Here is a 16,569-nt window from a genome sequence, read left to right on the forward strand (position 1 = left end):
GCCGGCAGTGAGAAACATCTTTATTCCAAAAATTAAATATTCAATTTCAGAACACAAGAATCTTGCTTTTATTTTACATGGAGGCAAGTATTAGTAATTGCAGTAAGTATTTGACTGTCAGTGCAAGTTACTGAACTTCATTGTCCCTTGTCAGGAGGAAGTTATACTTACATAGGAATTTCTTGTCCATCTACCACTGATGAGTTCTAAAAAGTTACTAAAATAATTCCACACGGACATAGTCATCTTTCCATATTAGCACATTCATACCAGAACACTTGGTCAATGAATTCCTTTACCTTTATATAAATGATCCAATCCGACACACAGCATTTGAGTACAGTTATCCACCCCATTTAATGCACCAGTTACACCATAATCAACCTTTGGAGCTAGGAGGGGGGGGGCTACTGTATGGTAATATAATGTATCCCTGTACCAACTGTTACATCAACCTATATACAATGTATATGCAACTAAGCAACAGCATGCATTATATTTACAGACCATGTAATAAAGCCGTGCACAACTTCAAACTGACTACACAAGTTAAAAAATTCATTCAAATGTTACAAATTTATTTGATTTATGAAAACTGAACGCCATTGAAAGGGAATCTAAAAAAATTCCCCCACATCTGCTCTTTTATCACGACATTTACTTCTAGCCTTTGTCCGAGCCTTGAATGCTGCAGAGTTGTACAAGTGCTACAAAATAAAAGAAGAAAAAATAATTACATATTGTCAAAAGGTTTATGCCCTTGAGAGATTTTTCATGTTACAAAACAAATGAAAATATCCTTTTATTAATCTTTGAGGTAAACTGGCAGGCCTTTTGAAATTTACAGTATGCTATCTTTGCAACCAAAGGCTAATTTTAGTACATATATACAGACAGATATATATTTAAAAGAAACTTGGCTTGTATAAGAAATGCTGAGCTATGAGCAGTTCTGGAAGCCAGTCAGTCTTAAACATCAAGCAGATACCATTTAGGCTACACTTATCCCCAGATTGAACTTGATAACACCATTCCCCAAATTATATGCAGGATTAATGCACTCACAATCAACAAAACAAGGCCAACCTCCTAGCGTCCATTTCATACTGCAGAGTTTGGGGTACAGTCTTTATAAAGATTCCGTTTCCACAGTTTCCTGTGGGTCCCTCCCCAAAAACATGTATCTCTCGGAAGAGAACAAGTTTCACATGCGTGGAGAATGAATCTAGCAACCCAACAGCAACCACAACCTTAAGGCCTCTTGGAAAAAGCACAGAAACAGACACGCCCAGCAAAAAATCTAAGAGCTCACAGACGCATACAAGTACAGCTGGGTTTCATTCAGGACAATATGAGGCACTCTTAGAACTACAGTGACAAATGTTAACAATGACAGCTTCTGAAGTGCAGAAGTAATTAGAGTAGGAAGTAAAGAAAATTCATAAAGGTGGAATAACATACCCTTTCAAAACGGGATATCTTCATTGTTTTAAGGGTGGCAGCATCCAGCATTACTGGTGGACCAAGCTCAAACACATTCCGAAGAAAGTCATTTGACTAAAACAAGAAACACATCAAATTATCAGCTTCCCCTCTATATCAAGTCTCTAGAGTTGACTACCATAAAATATCAAGTATTCCAGTAAGAAATACTAAGATTTGTGTCAAATTCCTGCTATCTTTTGTAATTAAGTCAAGAATACTTCCTCCCCTTCACCAGAATAAGGCTAAAAGCGAAAACTGCCACCTTGAGAAGACAGACAGCTCCTCCTGCCTTCCTTGATATTTTTGTCCCAGCAAATGAGACACTGTTCTGTTCTACACAATATCAGGCAGCTGAACAGACCTGTATGGTTTCACAACACACCAGTTTTAAAATATCTGGCTGAGAAATTAGTACTTGAAAAAACTGAAAAAGCTGCTATGTGCCTGAGCTCCCTCAGTCACACAGAAATTCAATTAACACAGGACTGAAGAATTTAACCCCATGATTATCACAGCAATTTGGGAGCATACATTCCTAAGCTATTGCTCCTGCTTCTGTAACATATGTAAACAGATGACTAGTAAACAAGCAGTTCCCAGAACAGAGATATTAATGCTTTCTCTTCTGGAATGCTGCCATTAATTAGGCTGCAATAGTTGTGTTTGTTATTTTTTATTAAAATCTGGCCCTTCTTTGACAGGTTTTAATAGGAAGAGTGGAGGCATGCAGCTTTATAGCAGACAGATGACTATACCACTCTGCTGAATGAGAGCATAAAGATTCATGAACAACCCTGAAGCTAAAAAGATATTCAGCTTAAATTTCTTCTTGGACAAGTCGATTACTAAGCTAGCGCACCCAGGCTACAACTCAGAAGCAGCTTATCCAGACCACTCTAGCTCACTATAGTTACTTTTTTAAGTGCTATCTTTTAATAGCTCAAATGCAAAGCTCATCACTTCACTAAGTTATACTCAGGATTTTGTAATTCAGACTGAATTACATCAAAGAAGCCAGACAGGAAGCAACAGTCTGAGCAAGTGTCAAAGAGCAGCTCACCTGCAAATGATATTGCATCCCCGAGCCCAGAATCTCCTTGAACGTCTCGTAAGTTTGTTTTTTAACCCAGCAGTCAATATACATGCGCTCAGGTCCAAACTTCACCATCTCTGTAGGAAAGTCACGCTCCTATGCAAAAATCAAAGGAAACAACATCTAATCATTTTAATTGAAACAGCCTTTTGTACTAGGAATTTTACAGAGCTCAGCAAACTTTATTTTCACTGATAAATTTGGGAATCCAAAACCTTCCAAATAACATAGTATACATATGGTACAGATTGTATTTGTTCATAAGGCAGAGGCATACCTGAATCTCATATCGAATTTGAAGCTGATATTCTTCATGATTAAAAATCTTTTTAAAAAACAAATGCTCGATTTTAGTCTTTAAAATTACTCTAAGAATTGCATTTACCTCCAGGAAAACCAGTTCTGAGTGCAGAAGTCACCTTTAAGTCAGCCTGTAAGCCTCATTTTAGTCTCTACCTTAGATATGAGTAGCTACACTTGAGACAGTGGAATGTAAAAAGTGCTGATAGGTGACTCAGATCCTTCTACAGGCAAAATCCTAAAGGTGACTTCTAATCATGCCAAGCCTTCTCCTTAGCTTCCTTGATGCTTAACTATTCCCATTATCTTTGTTCAACATTCCTAAAAAAAAAAAGCAGTTCTATTCCACATATGTGATCAGACTATGAAATCTCAAAGCTTTTTTCTTGTTTCTTTAACTGACAGTTATTCTGTTTAATAAAATTGTTTTCACTAAAGTGTACACTGTCTTTTGGAGGTCTAGATTGTAACAAAGACAAAAGAATCACCTCAACAGCCCGTAGAACATCTCTGAAGACAGATCGCTGCTTTCTTTTATCCACTTTGGCCCGGTGCTTGTTTCCATCAGTAGCCAGAGCTCTTAGTTTCTCTGTTAGAAGGTCCATATCTTCATAAGAGAAGTCCTACATTACATAAAATTTTTTTTTTTTTTAGGTTTTAGTTTATTTTACGGCCTTCACCTCTTTTCCCACAAGAAAAAAAATGGATCTCTAAATTTTGGTCATGTAGATCTCTACAACTTCTTTATTCTGGCCAGCCATGTGAAGCATACAGCTCCATCAGTGTGCACATACACCTGCCAATTTTCTTCTACTCCATAATTGCAAGGGACTCAAACTGTTTAACAGACCAGCTGAACTACTCCTGCCAACAAACTGAGGGCACTTTAATGTTGTTAACACAAGATTCATGCTGCTGTAGGCAAACCATGAGACACCATTAGACTGACACTATGGAATATTTAGCTGCAAGTCTTGTATGGACTGGGAAATTAGGAAGAATGTTGTTTGTTTGTTTTTTTTAAATGCTTAACCAAATATTTTAAGTAAACTGTTATAAATAGCTTAGTGCTATTCACTACATAAATTAATATGTGCTTTACATATATATGTATTTTTTTTTTCCCACTGCATTTAATAATTTGGCAGTAGTTCACCTGGACTAGTAAGAATGTATGCAAACTTATGTAAAAACAAGTTTTTGTTGTTTTTTTTTTAATCTGAACATTTTTTCATGTCAACTGACTAGAGTGAACTAACTGCATGCTTTCTGAATGGAACTGGTAAAAGGCAAATACATCAAGTATTTTTAATCTGAATTGTTTAAGATTCAATGTGAATAATCTGTAATGATTAAAAGGGCATTTCCTCAATAGAACAGAAGAGACTGTAGTGAATAGAGCCTCATTTGCTAATCCATTTTAAGATTTTAATTAAATCTTAAATTAAATTAATTTAATTAATTAATTAAATCTTTAATTAAATTAAATTGCAGTCAGCTTGACCGAATAAAGGATCAAGTTGTGGTTTCCATTTATTTTTTTCCTTTCAAAGTTGTCTTCCACAGCCACTTCCACAACTTTTGGCTGTGAAAGCAGAATTGTGCAGATTGTGAATTACTCAAACTTGTCTGCAAGCATCTGATGAATGTTCCCACTACAGTAAACAATGCTGTTTCATCCTGGAATCTCTCTAGAGGCATCTTTTTTATTCTATTTTAAAAGCAGGTGTTAGATTTAGTTTTAAATCTTGCATTCCATATTTCTACGTGCTATTAAGTAGTATTTGATACATTTTGTTATATTGGTCCTGTTTTGCAAGACAGAAATTAAATGTAAAAAATAACAGCTGTAAATTATTGCTATACCCACTTAGACTGGGGCAGACTCACTAGAAAGAATATAAACCATGGAATTATTTGCTACTTGTTGAGATTCAGGGTGCTATGCAATACAACTTACGTAATTTCCCTCCTCATTATCCCATTTAAAGAAGGTTTAGCTGCTGACATCTACTTACAGCATCTGTTTCCCGTGCCAGTTCAAACAGAAGTGCTAGCGTTTCTCCAGCAGCTATTCTCATGTTGAGATCATCACAAGACAGCAGACTTGGAAGTTTATGCAAGTGCCTAAGGAGTAAGTCATATTCTGTTAAGATCTAATTTTTACCGACACTGTTTCATTGCATATAAAGAGTCATTAAAAACTGCACTTTCCACAAAAGATACTCACGTTTCAATTTTTTTCTTCACTTCATTCATTGGACAAATGGTCAACAACAATGTCCATGCTAAGAGAGCACTGACGTGAAGCACAGTATTATGGGTACTTGATACACCATTACTGTCTCTATCTCGCTGATAGGCCTTTGTGAAGATGTTTTCCAGGCATTCCATAGTAGAGTACAGTTCCTGTATGAGGGAAAAATATAATGGAAATGGTTTAGGACTCACACACTTTCATCTTGTCAGTTTACCATGTTGGAAAGGTATCAATCATCCTCACCGTAATGTCATCAGTCACAATGAAACAGCAAATCCCTAAGCAGGTTGCACACTAGACACAAAAGAAAAAAAAAGTGTCAGGATTTGACATAATTACAGTTGACAAAACTTTCAAACTTAGGACCTCTGAAATTTAACATCTGAAGATTAAAACCTTAGCAGAAACTAGAAGTCTCCAATCCGGTTTGCTTCTTCATAATACTTTGCTCCCAATTCCCATCTATTCCCACGAGGATTTTACAGTACTTCCTACTCACAAGCCTTCACTTTTCATGTATTATTTTAAAATAGCTTACAGAGCCCGTGAAAAAACTACTTGTGCCACTCTTCACCCAATGATTTTAAATCTCACTAGGATTCATAATGAGAAATTTTTCTGATAACTCGATGATATTTATTCATAGCCGTGGGAAATATTTTCCCCTTCTGATGACTATTACAATTAAATAGCATGAAAACTCTGCCCTTGAAAAGCCTTTCCTGTAACTTTCCAACTTCTCCTGCAGATCTGTTCCCTATGCCCCATTATTCTAGTTAACTTTAACTTAAAAATACCTTTGGTAATATAGCTGTATTGTTTATGTATATAGCATGTACATGTATGTTGAGCACATGAAAATGCATATATACATGTATATGTACATACATTTGCTATATATATAAAGAAATGTAAATGCTTAAGTAACACTCATGTGTTGTTTAAGAACAAAATTAAATTTCAAGAAAAAAAAAATTAATTCAGGAAGGATGTATCACTCAGTGGGAAAGTGCGAAAATATTTTCTAAGTCCCTAGTATCAGCCCCCAGAACTGCAGTGAGTTCAGACACTTGACAAAGCACTACATGTAACAGCTGAAGAAGAAAATCACGTTCAACTTTCAGGTGGAACTTTTTAAGCCAGTGAAAAATTGCCATGCGTCATTCAGGGCACATGTCAACAATATGAGTACATACTAGTGTGGTAACCTTTAGTTCTGGATTACACAATAATGAGCTGGTCAAAAGCAGCCCTCTGTCCCTCCTTGGCAAATAAACATTTCATACTTACAGCCTGTCTGGCTTGGATACTGGCTGTTCCGTCACAGACAATCTTCTTCAGCACTGGACCAAGTGTCTTAAAAATCTCCTCGCTTTCAATTCCTGACCCCATCTGCACACACAGAAGACACGCCAGTCCAGCAGCTGCACACTGTTCATCACTCTTACCTAGGGATTAACACAGTGATCAGCCATCACCTTTTGCACTGCCTTCCTCCTTTAATCTTTTAAAGATTACAGTCTGAAAATATCTGAGTGGAAATTCAGAAACCAAGAGATAGAAGATAATCTCATTTAATTTTCTAGAACAGTTAAAATGTGACACCTAAGTTTAAAAAGTAATATTACCTAAATTATTAAGCACTCTAAAATACTAGAGAACATTCACAGTCTTAATTTCTTTTAAACAATATCCTATTTCATAGGGATTAATTGCTTCCTAATAGCATGAATGTTTATTACCTTTCTTTATGCAGCGCTCAATGCTATCAGTTAGAGTCATTCTCCTTTCCATGATAAATTCATATAGTATTTTAGAAGAAAATGCACTTTTCAGACTTTCAAGGGCTGCTTGTCTTGTCTTTGCACTGTTAGAAGAGAGAAGGAAGACCTCCTGAAATCAGCAGATATGAGCTAAATCTCCATCTTTGCTTTATGGTAGTTTTTATTTGTATGAACCCAATAGTAGAGTAATCCACAGAATCACCATGTAGAAATGAAATGCTCTGAATTGCTGCCTTACTCAAGGGAAGCAAATTTTTTTTTGGAGATAAGAGTTCATAGTAGTATTGCAGGCCTGAAATAAAAGTCACTCTGCTTCAATATATTATGAAAGGAAAGTCTTAACCCATCCTAAAAAACTGGTAGAAGGAAAAGTTTATTTAGATCCACAAGTCCTCCCCCCCCAGAGTAAAAATCTCAGTAAACATCGAAAAGATTTGATGTGTATTTTCCTTATTAAATCAGAGAAAGCAAGAAAACAACATATGAATGTGGTTCTTCAAAGCAGACTGTACCTCTTGTCCAATGTAAGATCAATAAATCCCTTCAACTTGTATTCTAAGTCTTCTTGAGTGGCTTCTTCATCAACTTCAGGCCCTAATCAAGAAAAAATAATTTAGTCCTACAGATACACATTTCATTAGCAGACACAGTAGTTCCAACACAATGTTTTTAACATTAATAAGAAAGCAGCTTAACATAGACAACTGCTACAGAATTGTTCAGTGCCACAACAGCATAATGGTGTTAAACCTACTATATCAGACTGCACCCTAAAATGCTTTTTAAAAACTGATCGATTGATACATTTGTGCTGTTTCTAGATCCACTTCTTATACATGCCAAGAATTAATGAGGGAATGAATCAGGCCTTACATAAATTTTCTCCATCTGATGACCATCAGCCAATCCTGTCAACAACATATTTTCCTCCAGTCCACTCCATCTACCCCTGGAGTACAGCAAGATGCTCACAGCTGATGCAGTTAGTCAAAGCAGCCTGTTCTATATGGCATCAACTCATACACCGCTGCAACAGGAGCTCAGTTAATAGCAGCCCATATCCAGAGATGGCTCCCTGGTTATCCCCCTCTAGCAGGCTTTCAGGTCCCCTCCTCTCAACAAAATTACGTTAGATCATTCCAGTTTGCAAAGATGGTAAATGGGACAAAGAACAAAATCTAGCTCAAAATGGGCAAATATGACTCCTCCCATCTTAAACTCTTCTGTAGCTCTTACTGCTTCAGCAACCTGTTATAAAAGTCCATGTCTTATAATTCATCTTAAAATTCTTACTGTCTCTATATTAGCACTCTATCTTATTGTCTCTACATCTACATTCTAATAGAAAATAAACTGATAGTTTCACAAACCTGGAGCACATTTTTGCAGAACAAAAACAATAGCCACTGGACTAATTGTCACACAGTGTTAACATAATGTCATTATTTAATTACTGCTACTTACAGTCTACTATTTAAAACTACTAAATCAACTCAGGTTTTATGTTTTTAAAAGGTGGAAATATATAAATAAAAGAATTTACCATCCTCAGTGAAGCTAGCAGGATCACTGAAGCCACTGCAGTGGCTCATAGTTTCAATTGAAGCATCTTCATCACTAAAAGGCTGCACATTTCTGGGCTGACCACCTTCAGGAAAGATGAAGACAATAGTTTGGTCATTTTTCACACAGAGAAGGAAGTTCCGAGCAACAAAAGTAGAACCAAATCCTCCCAAAGTAGATTCATTCTCCCTGACCTGATCACAGAAAGAATGTTTCCATCCTCTGCTGGTTCCTTTACTCCGACCTATTCTGAAGACGTAGTTGGCTCTGTTCTGGAGATCCATTGTGAACAGTGAGGAAGGGCCCACCTAACACCAGTCCAATTCCTACTCTAGGTATTGGCTGACTTCCTACAGTACATTTAAGATCTTTCTACAATCAACTTCATGTTAAAGCAGTTTTCTGTGACTATGCTTTAAAAATAAGTCTATGTTAATTTAAGTGTTAAAATGAGCTACCTAAAAAAACTGTCATTTGGCTTTTATTTTTTAATTTTGAGGGACTTCAAGACAGTGGAAGTTGCCTTTAGGCAAACATACATTACCCAGCTCAATGCAGGACTTATGGGATTAAGTGTAGTATGTGCAGCATCAGCAACGTCCAACTCTTTTACTACTGAATTACAAGCCAGAACATCAAATGCCTCAACAAGGGATAGTTTCCCCTCTTAGGGACAAGAAGGCCTTGGTGCAGCAGCTTCAGACTTTTTCAAGAAATCAGTATTTTTACCAGTGTTCACCTCTCTTTTCATACCTCTTATTTCTCCAACAGTTCCCAAAACATTATTTAAAGAACTCTGAATTCTATTATTTCAGTTATTTTTTTCTAAATTATTTAGAAGATTGCACCAGCTTCAGGCAGGCTCCCTAACTACCAAGACCCCAAAAAACTACTTTTATCTAGGCAGAATCAACTTTCAGTTGGATCAGTGCCCAAACGCTTTCCAATGAAGTTAGTCATACTCCGGAAGTTTTGCTGCTTTTAACTGTATCCACTTGTATCATTAGCCATAACCCAAAAAAACCCCACCATCCAATGCACGAGCCAACAAACTTGGAAGCTCATAGCTCTCACATGGCCACCTTCTTGCTGCTGCTATCGAACAGGGATTCAACAGCAGTGGCAAGAACGACAGCAAGCCCTTCACAAACTAAAATAACAGCAGCTGCAGAAACAACCTATAAATTGCTCACTTCCTTAAAAACTGGTATTAGAAAACGATACTGCACACAGTTATGCTAGCCTGAAGTGCAATTTCTCACTACCCCACGAAACCTTTGTTCTACCCCAAGCACCAGCACTTCAGACACGCACATTCCGCATTTGTATGAAGACCGCTTATTTTATAATATCCTATTTCAGGCTAAGCATAAGGGGGTTCAGCAGCCTTTCGGAGCACGACAGCCACAGCAGCGGGCGGACCCGCGGCCGGGCCGCCCGAGCCGCCGCTGCCCTGGGGCGCTCCCGTCACCGCCGGCGGCGCCAGCGCGGCCGCACCCGCCGCCCCCCGGCTCCCCGGCGCATGCGCGCAGCGGCGTGAGGTGGCGGTTTCGGGGACGGCTCCTGTCACCCGCCCGGCCCCGACCCGGCCAGCGAGAACCCCACGGCCGCACCCGCGCTCTGCGGCTTACCCATCACCCGCGGGCAGGCGGGGCACCACCGGACAGGGCGGCCATCCCCCGGCCACGGGAAACGCCGTCTAGACCCCGCACCCCCACCCGCCGGCCCGGCCGCACTCACCGGTTCCGCGCTGGTGGTTGCTCCCCCGCTTCTTAGGCTTGGGCATGGTCGCAGCGGCGCTCGGCTCGGCTCCCGCGGCCCCTCTCCGGGTCTCGGTCTCTCTGCTCCCCCCCGCCCGGGAATCAGCGACAATCAGCCGATAGAAGAGCAGGAGCGCTTTTTACTCCAACGCCTTTGCGAGGCTGACTTCTCGGGCCGGGGCAGCGGGGGTGATTGGCGAGAGCAGGCGGAGGGCGAACCGGCGGCAAAGGCAAAAATCCCCGTGGAGGCCCGTGAGCGGAGTCGATGCATCTTTCTCCTCTCAGACACCCGGGGCTAAAGGCGCGGAGGGGGCGCAGGAGCCGCTTTTATAGCCCCACCGGGCTGCGGGGGCGGGGCTCCGCGCCGCCGCAGCCAATGGCCGGGCGTTGCGGCGGTGGGCCGCTGACTCAGCAGCGCGAGCTCGTGACGCGAGAGCGCTGCTGCCCAGTGGCGGGGCTGGGACGTCAGCGGCGCCTGGCGCGTCGCGCCGCGTTGCACGCCGGGAGCGGCGGGCCCCGGCGCCAGCCCAGGGCGGTGCTGGGGGCGCCTGAGGCCGCGTGGGGCGGGGACAAAGCCGCGCCGCTGGTGCCCGGTCCCTCCGTGTCCCTCCGTGTCCCTCCGTGCCGGCTGGGCTCCGCTTCCGGCCTGGAGCCATGTGCGCGGCTGGCAGTGGGAAGGGCGAGCTCGGCTGGGCCGTGTGCAGCTCTGTGGGTGTGCGGGGCCGACGCCGGCGCTGCTCGCCGTGTAGGTGGGGAATGCCGGAAGGGTTCGCAAAATCGCACAACTATTTGGTTTGGAAAGGACCTGTGGTGATCATGCAGTCCAACACCCCCTGCCAGCAGCAGGTGGCACAGGAACGTGTCCAGGTGGGGTTTGAATGTCCCCAGAGGGGAGAATCCGCGATCTCCCTGGGCAGCCTGTTCCATCGCACTCTCACCGGTAAAGTTCTTCCTTGTGTTGAGCGGGAACGTTTTGTGTGTTGATGTATGGCCACTGCTCATCATCCTGTCACTGGGCACCCCTGGGAAGAGTCTGGCACCATGCTCTTGGCACCTTTGCCATACTTACGTGCATTATTGTGATCCCCTGACAGTGTTCTCTAGAATAAGCAGGCCTAGCTTCCAGTCTCCCCTCATAAAAGAGAAGATCCAGGCCCCAAATGATCTTTGTGGGCCTCCACTGGACCCTCTCCTGTAGCTCCTTGTCTTTCTTGTACTGAGGATCCCAGAACCACAAGTGTGCCTTCTCACTTAAAAGAAGATATGCAGGATAAATGCCTTACTCCTTCGTAGCAGATTTTCTTCCAATGCAGAAATAAGTTTTTTCAATTGTATCTTTCAATTTAGAGACTTGTCTTTTATGTTTTTTAATCCAAAATTAATTTTTTAATGTTTTCTGCTAAACACCAAATAAATAATTAATTAATTAATAGAAATACAATAGCTTTCCTGACCACCAAACAGAGATTGATTTATGTTTCTGAGCTTCTGAATGTTTGTGAATGTTCACTGCTAGGCTGTATCAGAACTGCAGTGTTTGAGGAAGGGAAGGCAGTTTTGCAGAACATGCTGAAAAGTTACATAAGACACAATCGTGATTACACTGTTTGAATTCTGTTGTGTACAAAACGTATTTACACTGACTTCCAGAAAGGTAAACTTCCATAACAATTCTCTATATGTGCCACATGAAAAACAAAGGACTTAGTGCCCTGTTTGTGCATTCTGGGTCAGGAAATGCTAGAAGTGTCTATTTCTAGAAAATGGTAGCTGTCTGTACCTGAGTCCAATGTTTTCCATTGCTGTGCAGCATGAGACTCTTGGTGAACAATTCCCTGGACATGGGAGGTTCAAATTTCTGAAAGGCTTAGCCAGATCTTTTAGCATGCTGTTTAAGAAGAAAAGAGAGTCAGTATGTACTGCATCTGTACAGGACAACACATAAATGTCTCAAGGGCACAACTTTTTCTCCTTCAGGATGAACTGTTAGAGCAAAGGACAGCCTTCCAGGTAAGCTGGCAAAGGAGTGGCAATTAAATGCAGAAGGCAAAACTACTCTTGGGTACACAAGACATTATTAGAGCAAGGGAGCAGCCCTGGACACACTACAACACCCAATAGGAGCCAATCAAACGTGTGGTGGGAGTATTTCAGCTGCGAGATGCCAACACCACTTGAGTGAGAGCAGCTGTGTCCTGACAATTTCCTATTTCACCCTCATAATATACAGACTTGATTACAAGGTGCAGGCTGACCGGCCTCAACAGAATTGAAATTTCTGCCTTCCAGCTTATAGCTGTGTCTCACAACCAAGACAGTCTGAGGCTGCCAGCAAGGATTTGGTTTAATGCCAAAATCCTTGCAGGTGTGGCAGTCTGAATAATGTGCCAAACTGTGCATGTCTGTGTAGCAGCTCAGGTGCAACACCAGTGGTACCTCATGGTGGAGTTGGAAGAATTAAGTATCATAGCCCTTGGATACTTGAAGATGATGCTGCCAGGAGAGGTGGAGCTAGTGCCCTAGACAGGGAGAGGAGAGAATGCTGCAGATGAGTGGGAAAATCAACAGCTAAAATACGAAATGCTGTTGCCAGACCTAGACAACTAGAATAAATTACAAAAGGTGACAAAAACAAAAAACTTGTGACTACTTTGGGTTTATGACCACTTTACATTTTACTTGGGCTTTTGAAATATGATGTCTCCAGGTTATTGTGATTCCCTGGTTATTTGATGAACAGTTAAGTGAGATCACACAAGAGGACTTGTGTATCACTGCTTAGTTTTGCTGTCTGTCTGACAGAACAGGCTCTTTGTCTTGACTGCTGACTTCTTGCCCATTCTCCTGATTTATCCTATTGGCAGGAATGCATGGCGCCAGTAGGCTGGCTCAAGACTTTCTAACAAAAATCTTTGGCTAAAAGGGGAGTCACATGGTGTCAGCAATCCATGTTCCAATTGTCTGACTTGTGCTGGAACTACTGATGTCAGGAGTGTCACAGTCCCAGTGGCACCAATGATGCCAGTGGTAGGTGAGAGGTGACATCCTTTGGAGAAAAGTGTTTTATGGAGTAGCAAGGCAAGCTGGGAGTAGAGGGTGATAGTAAGGTATGCATGACAGTGACTTCCCTAGCAGGTACCACAGCACCCAAACAAGAATATCAAAGCAATTCTGGTGGTGGCTAGAAGTTCAGCCAAGAGTATAGATCACCAGTGACCATCCCAGTGAGCACAGTGACAGGGAAGTCTAAAACCAAGCCAGTGAGTCAGGGTCAGAATCAGGTTCAGTGACAATAACCAGGACCAACCAGCCACCAATCTGGTCATCATTAGACAAGCCCACAGTGATGGAAGGATCCAAAATCATCTCTGTTGGGCCGGGATCTGGATCAGTGTGTGGGGCCAGGCACAGTCATACCCATAATGTAGCTGAGACAAGGATTAAGGGAGAGCTTCAATGTAGGCAACAGCTCTTGAGCAAAGCAGGTGGGTCTCAATTCTTACAGCTCTTTTTCATGCAGCACTCTAATCCAAGGTCACTCAGATTCACCACGGCAGAGCTGCCTTTGAGCACATGCTGACTAAGGCCCCAAGGAAAGGTGTAATTAAGAACTTCACCCCAGCTGAGGGACATACATATGTGACTGAATCAGTTTGTGTGGCTTAGTATTTGTGTGCCAGAGTTTATTTTAAAGACATGTAAACTATCATCATTTATGATCATCTGGAGGCATGGCCAGACATACTTTCTGTACACCATTAAACATTGTAAGAAGACATAATTGAGTAAATCATATGGATCCTTGATATTTTCCTCCTCTTTTGACACAATGCTCCTGTTATCTTGGCATACACAATTCTTGGGATTTTCTTTTTCCATTCTGCTGGTCCTTAAGACATGACTGTCCTTGAAGCCAAAAGAGGATCCCAAGTTCATTCAAACCTGGAAAATGAGCATTCCCTGAACAAATATTGCAAAATGCTTGTGTTTTTAGTGACCTACCAGGACTGACAAGCCTTCAGAGCGTGTGCCTCCAAGTAGTGCCACAGTCCTCTCTCTGGAACACTTAATGCTACAAATGCTGTCAGCACTGACATGTAGTCACACTGCTGAAAATAAATTGCCCATGATAACTTACAGCCACAGCCCCCTCAATTCTGGCTACAGTTGCTACAGTGGAATGCTTGATTGGGGGCTGACTTGACTCTGCAGGCAGAAGAAACTCATTTATTTCCTTTGCATAGGTATGCCATTCAGTCTCATGTCTTGGGAGAAAAAATAAGTCTTGAAAGGGAAAGCACATGTCAGGTCTTCACTGAGAAGGTGCTCAGATGAGTGCATGTGGTTCCAGGTGTACATGCAAGACATATCTGATCGGTTCTGACAGAACTCCTCTTATTTCTGAGATAGGGATTGCAAGTGATGTGAATTCTTAATGGGCAGCAGTAGCCAAGAGCTGCAGCTTTTTTTTTCTTTGAATGCTGGAACATGTATTGGAGGCCTGAACAGTTTCTGATATAATATTTCAGGAGTATTACACTGTAGCAAAAAATATACACCTTCTGTGTTGGAGGTCCTTTCAGATTTCTTACATTATTTACCTCTTGCCTTCTTGTTTATATTTTGGAACCCTGACCAATTGTGGTCCAAGAATGTCCAAAAACGCCAAGTCCAGAATAAAATAAATGCAACGGCGGGCTGACTACTAGAGTCACTATTATTAGCTCCTGAGGGAGTTTGGGTCTTAGCTGATGGATTAGCTTCAGACACTGAGGGAAGCACATGATGTCTATAGGTGGCTGAAGTCCAAAACTGTAAGGTGGCAAAATACCAGCTCATACTTTTTTCCCTAATTTCGGCAGCCCTGTGTGTATGGAAACACAGAGGACATTTTGAAGGGAAAAGAAAGCAGTCAGGAAAGAAGTTCAATTATTTATGGTGAGCAGATGGATTTAGCAAACCTGCCTGCTGAGACAGAGGCATGACTGTGCAAATCAGGTAAGTGCTTAGCGGTCACAGATAAATCCTCTCTGCAGCCTTGGTACTGTTCATACTATACGTATGGGGCTAGATGCATATATTGCACTCAAACTTACAATCCTTTTTAAATGAAAAATTTCTGCAGAGGGTATATGTAGAGTTTATGAAACACTGTGTATTTATATAGCTGAGCACATCCTCTGTGGCACACTATCCTGGCTTTCCAGAGCAGGAGGTTTCATCTGCATTCATAGTCCAGATATTTTGTCTCACTTTACTCAGGTTATACTGATACTTACCTCCATTTTCTGAGGCAGAGCCTTCACTCCATATATATAATTTATTCATCCCAAGCTTTCTTGGACTTCAGTAAGAATTTTTCCTGGTAAGTCATGAAGAAACAATGCATACTCAGGCTCTCTGGTACACATGCCATTATTAATTTCATGTCTAAATTTGGTTGCCTGAACTTTGACTGTCACTGCCAATAGCAACTGACCACAAACATTATCCTTAACAGTAACAGCATTACAGAGCAACTGTGACCCCATGGAAAAAGAAAGATAAGGTTCTGACAAACATGAAGCCCTTGCAAACATTTTGCAGTAGCTAATAAGATTTCGTTGGAATAAGGATTAACACATTTTTTTAAACATGACTCTATATTTGTCTCTAATTTATTGTTTCTTGTGGGGCAAGCCATAGCAAACAAATGACTTTGAATAGTGAATGTAATTGCTATTGTAAAACTGTGTTGTAAAATAATGTATTTCATGCATCTTAAGGCCTTGTGTGTTGTCAGTTTATGTCTTGCTTCACTTGATTCTCTGTCTTTTGCAAAATTTTGTTTCCTAATACCAACCACTAAGTTTATACTAAGAATTACCCAGGAAAACTTTGTGCTATTCTGAAATAAAATGTATATATAATTTTAAACATGGGCTCAGGTTTAAACATAAGATTCAAAATTAGTTTCATCCTTCCAAATTATTTTCAAAATACCGGCATTGCTTAGAATTAGGGGACTGTGACACAGCCTTTCCGCAGCATGCAATACAATAATCAGAAGTATACATCTTGTTCCTTTTAGCACACATTACTATTGCATTAGAATGCTGTTGACCCAACTGGTTAGCCAATATCAGAATCTGATATTTCTCTGTTTCTGCCACATTATATTTTGTCAATGTGCATAGAGGGTCATTCCATTGAAAATTAGGAAAGACTAAATAGCAGGAGGCAATTCTCCAGTCTCATTTCTGCCAATGCTCCTGCTAAAATCCCTGTATGTTTACATTCCCATGTCCTCTTCTATCCATTTGCCAGGCCCTTGGCTGTGCTCTC

General features: G+C 41.2%; 1 protein-coding gene and 1 long non-coding RNA gene across 2 annotated transcripts; one reads left to right on the forward strand and one right to left on the reverse strand.

Annotated features, from left to right (window-relative positions):
• IFRD1 (interferon related developmental regulator 1) lies at positions 1–10,556 on the reverse strand. The gene is made up of 12 exons (XM_015628547.3): positions 10,226–10,556; positions 8,466–8,570; positions 7,435–7,516; positions 6,881–7,005; positions 6,429–6,586; positions 5,382–5,432; positions 5,109–5,287; positions 4,897–5,005; positions 3,367–3,501; positions 2,546–2,674; positions 1,462–1,557; positions 1–707 (listed from the first exon to the last, which is right to left on the reverse strand). The coding sequence occupies exons 1-12, from the start codon at positions 10,269–10,271 to the stop codon at positions 618–620; spliced, it is 1,305 nt and encodes a 434-aa protein (XP_015484033.1). The 5' UTR covers positions 10,272–10,556; the 3' UTR covers positions 1–617.
• A 212-nt stretch (positions 10,557–10,768) lies between these two features.
• LOC107204665 lies at positions 10,769–16,161 on the forward strand. The gene is made up of 2 exons (XR_004497666.1): positions 10,769–11,185; positions 15,108–16,161. It is a non-coding gene; the product is annotated as an uncharacterized LOC107204665 (long non-coding RNA).
• The last annotated feature ends 408 nt before the right edge of the window (positions 16,162–16,569 follow it).

Source organism: Parus major, chromosome 1A (assembly GCF_001522545.3).
Source record: "Parus major isolate Abel chromosome 1A, Parus_major1.1, whole genome shotgun sequence".
Classification (NCBI taxonomy): Eukaryota; Metazoa; Chordata; class Aves; order Passeriformes; family Paridae; genus Parus; species Parus major.

What these genes read in the sequence shown, in the direction of transcription:
- IFRD1 (XM_015628547.3), bottom strand. Translation starts at nt 10,271, where the DNA reads ATGCCCAAGCCTAAGAAGCGGGGGAGCAACCACCAGCGCGGAACCG. An exon ending in TTGTGACTGATGACATTACG is followed by an intron (nt 5,288 to 5,381) that starts GTGAGGATGATT and finishes TCCCTCATACAG; the next exon opens with GAACTGTACTCTACTATGGA. An exon ending in AGATATCCCGTTTTGAAAGG is followed by an intron (nt 708 to 1,461) that starts GTATGTTATTCC and finishes TTTATTTTGTAG; the next exon opens with CACTTGTACAACTCTGCAGC.